This window comes from Columba livia, chromosome 2, assembly GCF_036013475.1.
Source record: "Columba livia isolate bColLiv1 breed racing homer chromosome 2, bColLiv1.pat.W.v2, whole genome shotgun sequence".
In the NCBI taxonomy this organism is placed as follows: Eukaryota; Metazoa; Chordata; class Aves; order Columbiformes; family Columbidae; genus Columba; species Columba livia.
The window spans coordinates 128,973,612-128,984,855 of record NC_088603.1 but is presented as its reverse complement, the minus strand read 5'-3'; the positions used below and the strand labels follow the sequence as shown (position 1 = coordinate 128,984,855).

General features: G+C 39.7%; 1 protein-coding gene across 2 annotated transcripts; it reads left to right on the top strand.

Annotated features, from left to right (window-relative positions):
* Window positions 1-236: 236 nt before the first annotated feature.
* Window positions 237-7,758, top strand: RPL7 (ribosomal protein L7). 2 transcript variants are annotated; one of them, XM_005510228.3, is made up of 7 exons: window positions 237-329; window positions 1,262-1,364; window positions 1,824-1,990; window positions 2,628-2,765; window positions 3,140-3,249; window positions 4,384-4,594; window positions 7,696-7,758. In XM_005510228.3, the coding sequence occupies exons 1-6, from the start codon at window positions 316-318 to the stop codon at window positions 4,590-4,592; spliced, it is 741 nt and encodes a 246-aa protein (XP_005510285.1). In that variant the 5' UTR covers window positions 237-315; the 3' UTR covers window positions 4,593-4,594; window positions 7,696-7,758. The 2 variants fall into 2 exon arrangements, with proteins under 2 accessions (XP_005510285.1, XP_064909887.1); XM_065053815.1 differs by lacking the exon at window positions 237-329 and adding an exon at window positions 336-681.
* Window positions 7,759-11,244: the final 3,486 nt, after the last annotated feature.

The following is an 11,244-nucleotide window of genomic DNA, read 5'->3' as shown; positions in this document are numbered from 1 at the left end:
CCCCGGTCGCAGCCTCCATCCCCGCCGCGGTGCGTCCCGTACGCTTTCGGTACGGGGTTTAAGGCTGAAATAAGAGAGATCCAGCGCTCCACGAGATGCCTGGCAGCGCCCCCGCCGCAGCCCGTCCCGGGGCACCGCGACTCCTGACGCTGCCGGCCGCTCTTACTTCAGGCATTGCCCGGCCACCCCGGCTGCCGCACCGCGGGCAGGCACCGCCGAGGACGCCCAAACCCGGCGCGCAGGGCCCTGCGCGCGCAGGCGGAAGGGCTAAGTGGCCCTGCGCATGCGCCAGCCCTCTCTCTTCCGGCGCTGACCATGGCGGAGAAGGAGTAAGTGGCGGTGCCGCCCCGGGACAATCCGCTGCCATCGGCGGCTGCGGCGGTGCCAGCTCCCTGCCTACCGCATCGGGACGCTGTCCGTCGCTCCTCAGCCGCCAGGCCGGCGACGCGGTGGGGAGGAGGGGCACAAGTTGTGTGGGGCCGGCAGCGGCGGGAGGACGGGCCCAGCGCGGCGGGGATGGAGCCGTCGCCGGTCGTGTCTGTTCCGCAGCCCGCGGTTGTTGCCGCGCCGGCCCGCGGTGGCGTGGGGAGGGAGTGCTGGCCCGCAAGTGGAGGGCTCGAGGCCGGAGTTTCTCCTGGTCTGGCGGATGGTGCTGTGCTGGGGGAGCGGTGTGCGCCTTGGGTAAGGAGTCACAGCCGGGTGCGCTGAGGATAGAGGAGCTCTCCTGGGTAATTATGGCTCTATAAACACTGGTATTGCGAGTTTTGTCACATCTCAGCCTAAAGTCTGAGCAGTCTTAAAATCCTGCGAAATAGATTACAGAACATATTCAAATTAGTCTTTCTCTTAAAGCACCAGTTGTATTGCTAATTAATCTGAAAGAGATCGGCTTGAAACAGACTTTTTCCTACTAAAAGTTGGGTTGTAGCAAAGTAGGGTAAAAACTTCTTGTCACTCAAGCTGTCTCAGCCTTTACAGCTGTGTACATAGGTTGTGTGCAGCTTGTCAGCCCGTCTGCCCGATTGCCTTGTCCAGTGTAAGAGATATATTTGTTCAGCCCACATTGAGGCCTGGTAACAGCGGGAACAAGGAAGAAGCCTCAGTGAACTGGCGTGAGGCAGTGAGGCCTGCGTATGCATTGTGTTAAAGAGTTTGCATTGAGGTATCTTGTACGTAACTTTAAAGCTTGGTTTCCTCGTGTCAACTGAAAAAGAGGTGTTTCCTTTTTTTAAAATAATTTATTTATTCTCTCTTTGTTTAGAGCAAAGAAGGTGCCATCTGTACCGGAAAGCCTGCTAAAAAAGCGGCAGGCTTATGCGGCTATGAAAGCCAAACGTCAGAAGAAGATTCTGGCTATAAAAAAGGTGAATATTTAATGACTCCTTAACTTGCTTTGCTTTGTGGTATCAGCTGCTGATATAACGCAGTACAGAAGTATTTGGGTGTAGCACATTGATGTTTTCATTATGTTTTGGACTGAAATACCTTTTTTTTTTTGTCAATGACAGACCAGTTCTGGCAGAGAAAGGGCAAAGCTTATAGTTGTCTATAAGATTAAAGTTAGTCTTCTACAAGGCAAGAGTTTATAGCCTTTGTGAGCATAAGTTTGATGCATGATAACGTCACTCAAGATGAAAGAGCACTGTTGTGTAACAGTCTTCCAGATTCTCTAGAAATACCAAGAGTGATTCTAAACTCCACGGTGTGGGCAGAGGCTCCTTAAATCTGTGTTATTTGTGGGAAGTTCTGGAATATGCTGCATTATTTGAAAGTTTTTTCATGTGTTAAAAGGCATCGTATAAGTAATTTTCAATGGATTTCAGGCCCGTAAGGCGCAAAGGAAACTCATCTATGCAAGAGCCCAAGCTTACCACAAGGAGTACAGGCACATGTATAGGCAGGAGATCCGTATGGCCAGGATGGCCCGAAAAGCTGGTAATTACTACGTTCCAGCGGAACCAAAACTGGCGTTTGTGATCAGGATAAGAGGGTAAGATTAAATACAGATGTAAACAATTTTATGTTCAAAAGCTCTGAAATTTTATTTCCTGTTCTCTGTTTTGAGGGCTTAAATACACAAACAAAATCAAGCCTTCTGCTTGAAAAGTGGTTTGAAAAGTTTTTGGCAGTAATATATATGCACCAAAGGCTTATTTAATTAAGTGTAAGATTATGCTGGCTATGTCTTCTGTCTTTAGGAATCCCTGATTTTTAAGAAGGCAAGGCTACAAATAGGTGCAGACAGTTTCCTGTTTCACCTTAATCTCAGTAAAATTATATGTCAATATTTCCTGACATTCTGCTTTGAAGTGTTTGATTCTCCTTTCATAAGGTCTTACAGAAAACTAACAAAAGGTGTGATTGGAAGAATTGTGTTAGGAGAGCACAAAGATAGTTCTAAATTGCTTCATTGTAATATTTATTTCAATTATTTTAATGGAACTATGTCTGGTTTAAATTAATACTGAAATATATAGATATAGTAAATAATTTACCAAGCTTGCTTTGTGTAATTGATAAAATAGTGATAAGTTTCATATGGGAACAATACTATTGTGTTGGTTTTTTAACTGGATACTTACTGTTTTCTGAGGTGTAGATAATTGAGGCTTTTTTCTGTGTTCTAGTACCAATGGTGTCAGCCCTAAGGTCCGCAAGGTGTTGCAGCTTCTCCGCCTGCGTCAGATTTTTAATGGCACGTTTGTAAAACTCAACAAAGCTTCTATCAACATGCTGCGGATTGTTGAACCCTACATTGCATGGGGGTGAGTGAAATGGCCACTTCTGTCAAATCAGAGTGCAAATGTTGAATGCCAGTTGCTTTTGTTCCACTAGACTTGCAGGTTTCCCTTGTTCAAAATGTTTTTCTATGTGTTTTGTGCTTTCCCTGCTTTGAATGGAAAACACGATTAAGGCAGTGCTTTAAAAAGCAATGCTTGTGAGATATGATTACTTTCTCATACTACTGGTGTTGGTAACTCAGAAAGATTTACTTCTTTGCTGCTTTTGTATTTACAGTTGGGTTATGCTGAAATTATAATACATTGTTTGTTATGGTAGTTTGATTTGGGGATGTTAACTTGGAATGTGGCTTGCAAAGACTAATTTTTTTTTTTTTTTTTTTACTTGACTGTTTCAGTTATCCCAATCTGAAGTCTGTGCATGAATTGATCTACAAGCGTGGTTATGGCAAGATCAACAAGCAGCGCATCGCTCTTACTGATAATTCCCTGATTCAGAAACGCCTTGGTAAATACTGCTTCACTTAACAAAATGAAACAAGAAAGCAGCTTGTCCAACTTAGCATTAATCATCCAAATGCAACAACTATCCTTATTTGTCTCTGGAGAGTAGTAGTGATCATTTAATAATTTCTACTTCTGTGTTAATAGCGTAATACAAAGCAAGCTGAAAGTAACTTTCATTATGAAGTATTGAAAACCAGTGTGAAGAATCAAATTTTAGCATTTTAAGTTTATAATTTTAAATGTAAACTCCTTTACATTTAATAGGTTAGTAGATCTTTCCGCAGGGAAAAGGTGCTGCAGCAGGGAAGAAGCTTATCCTACATAGTTCTGAAGTTTCAGATTTAATGTTAGACAATGCTTGTGTCTTAGACCTTTGTGGTGTGGTAAACAGACTTCTTAAACTTCTGTCAGAAGATCTAGCTGGTAAAGCCTTTAGTATATTTAGTAAAAACAAAGCCTGGTGGTCAGTTGTCAGAAAATTTTCTCTGGGAGGCTCCTTGTTTTCCAGTCATGCCAGGAATGAAAGCAAACACTGATGTCTCCCATTTTGTTCTTGATCTGTGTATCCCTTCAAATTAGACTCCGTCATGTTTGTTCCTTTACCAGTGCAATTGATAATCAAAATCTAAAGAAACAAGTGTTATGCTATAATCACTTTCCTTTTCAGCAATGTGTTTCACGGGCAGTTAACTCGTAACATGTTAGTGAAGACTCTGGAAAAGCATTGAGGAAACATGCTATTGCATTATTCAACAGTATAAGTAGTTCAGGGAGTTTCCCTGAGCTACATATAACTAGGATTTAAGTGGATTTAATATGACTTTTCTTCAAAGAATGCCATCTGTTTTCCTAAGGTTCATTAAGTGAGGTTTGTTTTTTTGTTGTTCCTCGTTGCTAGCTACAAATATTAAACAGTTGAAACTCATGCCTTTTGCCAAACATAACAACTAAACAATGCTGAGTTAGCTGCAGCTAATCCATTTTAATAGGAAAAGTCAGTCACTGGGTGCCCTGACAGTAGGTGCTTTCTGACTTCAGGTTTATCGAAATAAGTAGATAATAACTTGATAATTATTAGCTTGTCATTGACCTGTGGTTCTGTAGCATTTCTGAAAACAGTGTTTCTGAATTTTAGGAAAGCTTGGGATCATCTGCATGGAGGATGTGATCCATGAAATTTACACTGTTGGGAAGAACTTCAAAGTTGTGAACAACTTCCTTTGGCCTTTCAAGTTATCCTCTCCTCGGGGCGGAATGAAGAAGAAAACAATCCACTTTGTGGAAGGTGGAGATGCTGGTAACAGAGAAGATCAGATCAACAGACTCATAAGGAGAATGAACTAATGGTGAGATATTGCCAAAGGTTGATCCTGTCCACTGGTACATCTCGGCTGTGTAGGCTGCTGCCGTTACTGGTTGAACATTCAGATTTAATATATATTCCCTTGTGCTTAAGTGGTACCTACATTATAAAGCTACTTGGACAATACAGTATTCTGATTTTATTTTTAAAATCGTAGTAAAGCTTAAACATTTGTGAAGAAATTATATCTCCATTATAACTGATTTGTTTAGGAAGTATAAACATTAGCAATAACTTATTTTTTGTTTACCATTAACTTGTTTTAAAACCTTATTTGGGTTTTATGATGAGAAACCTTGACATCTTGGCCAAAATTTTCAGTCCTCATTTATGAACTCTTCGTATGATCAAAGCCATGTGATTAGAAGTACAGTGTGGTTTTTTGTTTTGTTTTGTTTTGTTTTGTTTTTTTGTCCAGATTGGCTGATTTCTGCTATAAAAGCCTATTTAGAACTAGGAAAAATTGCCAATTTTAGACCATTTTCACGTTCTAAATTTTCAGCTTGTTCGAGCTTCAAAATGATTAGATTTAAGCTTCCATGTTTACATGACCAAGATGATAATTTTGAAAGACTAATTTGTCCATTTGACTAGTCTGTCCTTTAGAAGTGGGAAAGTTTGTTAACACTTTAAGCAGTTTGGCAGTGACAGCCAAGTCCTGAAGCTTCTGTCTGGTTCAGACAGTCTGTCTGATCATCTCTTGGTGTTACTATGCTTTTCCTGCTTTGATGAGAAGTCTTTGCCATGCAAAGCTAAAACTTGCTGGTTGTTTGGTTGGTTGGTTTTTGTTGTTGTTTGGTTGGTTTTCTTTTTTTTTCCTCGGAGTTCTTGTACTTCCTTTTTTCTTCCTCCCCTTCCTCCCTTTTACACACTAAACTAGCTTTGTTGTTACCCATATATTATTTTCAGTCAGGGCTAAATGCTTTTTTGGTGTGACCAGGTATGCTGTAATTCAAGGAAACTGTTGGGTTAGAATATTTGGAAAGAGGGGCAAGGACCCAGTTTTTCCCAAACTGATTCCTCCAAAGTCAAGGTGTTTTGGTTGTTGGTGGTGGTGTTTGAGGTTGGTATGTGGTGTGTTTGTTTGTTTTTGGTTTTGATTTCTGTTGTTGTTGTTGTTTTTTGGTTTTGTTTTTGTTTTTTTTTTTTTGAGAAATCAGATGTGCAGCTTACCTGGGTTGGTTAATTAAAAAACAGTGCAGTTGCTGTTTGGATGGGTTCTTAGAAATAAAATTTTCTGAAGGGAGCTTGTATTTTTTAAATTATTTTATTTTGTGTGTGTTGTGGCTTTTTTTGGCTTTCTTTTTTTTTAAGCCTTCAAAAATGTTTTTATAGCCAACAAGGCATAGCAGGTTGACCTCATTGGGTTCTGCTGTCTGTCCGAGGAGCTGAAGGAGACTGAAGTGTCTCTCAGTTTGGCTGATTGAGTTTTTTTTCCTTGAAGCTCTTTTGTAAGCTGTTCTTCCTCAGCTTCCACTCCCCCAAGCTTCTTGCATGTTACTTTGTTGTCTCCATCTGTGAAGCAGTAGAGTTTTAAAGCAGTGATTTCATGGCAAGTGGAAACTTGTACTTAGGAAAATATTTGCTTACTGGGGACAATGTTCTTGTGAAGCTTTTTGGATCACCTGTGGGAAGAAGTGGGTAACACTGAGAAGCAGAATTGCATTAATGTCTGGTGCCTGGGGTGATGTTATGTTACATACACTAGCATTCTTGTAGAAATTTGCTAGTGGTACAGACTGCTGCCAGCTCAGTACTGGCAGATGTTTCCCTTAAGTTAATGCATGAGGCTTCATAACCAAGATTGAGCAAAACTACTTTATGCCCCTGTCTGGTTTCTGAGCATGAGGTGGAAACTGCTGTTTTTAATTGAAACCCTGGAAATTTTCTGTCAGTGTAGATCTTTACTCCTTCATCTTCACTGACAAACATCAGAAGTATACTGGTGGTCTTGAGTTTTCAGGAGCCTTCCTGTAGGAGGGAAGATTCTAGTTCACTATTGCAGTAGCTATAAATACCTGTGAGGAGTAGAATATTGGCAGAGAAACTCAGGATATTCAGCTGGTTGCTTGTGTTTTTCCTTGGACTTGCAGCTCAGCATCCCATATAAGTAGCAGACATTGGGGCTTTACTCCATCTTTCAATTTAGGAGGTGACCTTGCAGTTGACTGTCACTCTGTGCTTATAAGCAGTTAGTTCTGCTTGGACTGCAAACAAACATACCTCTGGTGTAAAGCTAAGATAACCTATGGTTCTCGTCTCCCGCACTTTCTATTCCTGCTGTTTTCCTATTGTTCCGAATTGAGTGGACATTTAAAATACAAAGTAACCTGCAGGTAGAAAATAGACGAATGTTCTACTTCCTACTGAGGTAATGGGCAATTAGAGCAATAGGTTCAGATGACATATTTGCAGTACTCTTAAGTAGTGTCATTCTGACGGGCTGCGTATCTGAAGATGAGTATTTATTCTTCTTCCCTGTATGTAGATGGCTTCCTGCTATTTGTCATTTTCTTATTACTGAAATAGTAGTCTCAATTTTTTTTTTTTAAAGTAAAAACTGATTCCTTCATGTAAATTGGGGAGAAAATACCATAGTACTCAATACTGAATTTTGACAGTTGGGTATTGGAAAGATATTGAATTTCGTTATCTCAAGAAAACTTTACAGAAACTCATCTCAAGTCTGCTTTTTACTTTCATTTTTGTATGTAAACAGTCCCTGAAATGTGAAATGTGCTGAAAATAGTTATTGCAGCAAAAGTTACAATATGCACAATGTCCCAGTATGTCTTCAAATATCAAGTTTTCCCCTGCTATGTTTTCAGGCAAATAGGAAAATAGGTAACTATAGTTCAAGGTAGAAATGTTTATCCTGTTAGTTCTGTCACTTGAAATCCTGTGTTTTGAATGAAGAGATTTTAGTTATTTTGTGAAAGACTATTAAGTCTTAAATCGTGTGAAATAAAATAATATTTTTAGCCCAGATTATAAACTGTAGAAATGTATTAATTCTTTGGGTGACCAGACTAGTTTCAGATCTACGTGTCTAATGATACTTTCTTTTTTTTTTTCCCCTTTCAGATTCAGATGCCCAGCTGCAATCTCTCAAACTCTGGTCTGTTAATAAAAACATCTTGCACAAAACAGTGTGTCATCTCTGTCTCTTTTTGTGATCCTTTTCTGTAGTGGTCGTGGTTGCTAAGTTAACTTTGGAGTGGCCTGATTCACAGAGCCATGTATAGTTTGAGTTAGCAGTATATTGATAATACTGTTTCATTTTCTTTTGGAGGAAGAAAATCTGTAAGGATTCATTCAGGTAACAGATAACTTTTTGAATGGCAACAAGCTGAGTGGCAACTGAGCTGTGTGCTGTTGAGTGGACAGGATTCCTACTTTGGTTCTAGTGCACCAGAAAAGCTGTGTGAGACAATATTTCTATGTAAAGAAGAGGCAAGGGTAAATCAGTTTTTAACATCTTAAGTTCCTGATTTTAAGATCATAATAATTACATCCAGCTCTGAACATTTCAGGTATTTAGTTTTATTAAAAGAAACATGAAATACTTAACAAAACAACAAATTATTTTCCACATTCTAGATAATTACTCAGCTTTACATAATTTGTTTGCAGTGTTTAATTTCAGATGCTATGGATTCAGACCATAGCATTCATGAGGATATGAACAGTTGCTGATGTGTAGGTCTAACCAAGTACAGATTTAAAAACTCAGGGACTGGTAAAAAATGCATAACTGGGCTTGCATTCGCATTGACTTCTGGTCTTGTGAGCATTTCACCAAAGGAGTCTTAGCCTGCCAAGGTAGTTGGTACAACGGACTGAAATGCTTGTCTGTTAGAGGTGAGCTGTGCTTACATACTTCACCAATGAGGGATGTCTATTTAAAAGTCACTGGCATTGACTATTTTTTTCTTGTTATTGGAAAAGCTTGCTATTTAAAAGTGCAGAAACAATGCTAGTTTAAAGCTTGTCAAAAGCTAGTTTTGTTTTTACTTAACTTGGGCAATTATGGTAGTAGCTTAGCTGAAAATACTTGGTTGCTTTTGTTAGTGTGTTAGGACATTGGCAGAAGAGCTGAGTGTGAGATGGGTCAGTGTTTCCAGATACTTTCATAACGAAGTTCTAAAACATAAACTCACAACTCCTATTGTGATTCAAACTCCAAAGAGGAACACAGTTTCTTGTGCCTAAATCTTCAAGTAACAACACCTTTGTCATTTAAGATAGTAACTGCACTAAATCAGAAAATCTTAGCAGTTTTAACTTTAATGGGAAACCTCAGTTCTTGTCATGATCTTGTAAGAATATGATCTGACTCCTTCCAGCTCAAAACTGTACCAGTGGGTGATGAAATTCGGATAGTGGGGGTTGTCCTCTGAAGTCTTCTTGAGTTAAAAACAGTTTCCCTGTTTCTTTGTTTTAGTTGGCAGAGTTCTTCCATTTCTTTGCTACAAGGTTTTCCGTTATTTCCCCTTGACTCATCCACATCTTCTAGTGTATTCTTAACAGAATTGTATGGATATAACAAAGCCCTACAAATGAGTAGCAAACTTTGTGTGAGAGGTATAGAGAATAAAAGATTAACTCATTGCATTAACCAGTGCTGTAAGACATTATTTGTCTAGTAATGCCCTGAAGGTCTCAAGTTTTGTTCAAAAGCATACTTGCACTGAAGTGTGAGGAGAAAATTAATTTGTTAGTTTACATGGTACTCCAGCAACTCATTTTTCTTACGTGCCTCTGAAATGCACTTTCAGAAAACAGCTGCAAAATGTTAATGCATAGCATGGAAACTAATATTAAAGCATAGCTATGTTTAAGCTGGTAATCCTGCATAGCTGGTCACCTTTTATACTGACACAGCTTTCAGGATTTTACTTTGCTCTTCAGGCTTCACAGAAACAGCTCATGATCCGATCGTTAAGGTCAGAATTTGCACTGGAAATGAGGCATGAGCCACTTAAAGTATGCGGGAATAATACATTTTGGAGCATTTATGAGGCAATTTGAGTTAAAAGTGTAGCTGATGAAGATAATCACTTGGTCCCTAAACAATAAATAATGCAAATCCTTTGTCAATATTCTATGATAAAGGTCAGGTTCTTGCAAACATGCTGTTATTTTCTCCCTGTTTGTAACTGCCAGCTGCTGACACATTCTGGAATAAAATTTCTATGAACTCTTTTCCTCTTTCAGAATGACCAACATCATCTTTTCTTTTTCCTCAGAACTGTAGCCAGAAGCTTTACCTAATAGCTATTGGAGAAGCAACAGGAGACTAAAACGCTAACAACTCACACATTTTTCAAGCATGTGAAGGTTTATAGGCTGTACAGTTAATTGGTGTTCCTTTCTTTGCTGGTGTCCAGCTCATACAGGCTGTTGCAGTATCACCAAGTGTAAAGTCATACAGCTGGAAAGGGAATGGGAACCCATCCCAAGAATCCGTATTCTGAGAGAAGTTTAGGAGACGTGATGGATCATCAGCTGAATGTAAGCTCCCACTTGGCCAAATGCAATTCTTGGATGCTTTAAAAAGGGAATATCAAATGGTCTGGGGGAGGTAATATTGCTTTTGTTCCAGTAGTGCTTACACTAGAGCCAAATGTAGTATCCAGTTCTTGAGCCAAAAATCAAGCACATGCCTTATAATACTCAGCTTAATTTAAAGGCAGACATGGTTATGAAATGAGTATCTACCTATAATTACCTCCATGGAGAAAAGTAGTTTGATAATAGAGAATTCTTTGATCTAACGAAGCTATAATAGGATGAAATGTCTTGAATTTGAAGCCAGACAGATTTTGGCTTTAAGGAAACTATTTTAATGGAACATAATTAGACATGGAACACTTAACCAGTGGTGTGCCAGATTCTTTGTCAGTGGTCATTTTTAAATTGAGCTTTGGGTTCTTCCTTTAAAGCATATGCTATGCTTCCAAGAGATTTGCTGAAGGCAGTTCTGAAGCATTTCTTCCTCAGCAGGAGTTACTAAATGCAGGCTCTTCAGACTAAAATTCAGAATGGATGTTCCCAAGGGAACTTGGACTGATGCAGCACACAGAGTGGGAAGTCACCTGAACCTTAACTTAAATGGTGCTAAGGAGAGGGATGACAGGACTTCATGTACCGTTTATGGGCTTTGTGGTTCTGCCCATTTGGAATCCATATCTCGGAGCTCTCTCCTGAGGACCAGGACCTGTGTGTTGTTAGAGAATTAAGCAGGGCTTACTGTCAATTCTGAGTCCCCAGCAAGCAAAGCAGTTTCCCTGCTTCCTTCAACAACCGGTTTGCTCACACTTAGGAAGCTGAATGCACAGGTTTTGTTCAAACCATTCTTTCCATCTCCCAGTTTACAAAGACTGTCCTTTCCCCAGAGCTGTAGGTGAGAAAATCTCTTCACATTGCTCCTTACTGAAGCTGTGCCAAAGTCTAAGGCAATGAAAAGGTCTGAATTTTAGCTTAGATTAAGAAACTGCAGAACAGACAGAAATATGAATCTGACAATAGTCAAGTTTAGAAAGGAACAGAAGTTCAGTCTCTCAAATCCCAAGTGAAATGTTCTGCACAACAGGTTTCTGTAGGTGTAAGTTGTAGTGGGGATTTATGTGT

What these genes read in the sequence shown, in the direction of transcription:
- RPL7 (XM_065053815.1), top strand. Translation starts at nt 647, where the DNA reads ATGGTGCTGTGCTGGGGGAGCGGTGTGCGCCTTGG. An exon ending in GAACCCTACATTGCATGGGG is followed by an intron (nt 2,766 to 3,139) that starts GTGAGTGAAATG and finishes TGACTGTTTCAG; the next exon opens with TTATCCCAATCTGAAGTCTG. An exon ending in CCTGATTCAGAAACGCCTTG is followed by an intron (nt 3,250 to 4,383) that starts GTAAATACTGCT and finishes TCTGAATTTTAG; the next exon opens with GAAAGCTTGGGATCATCTGC.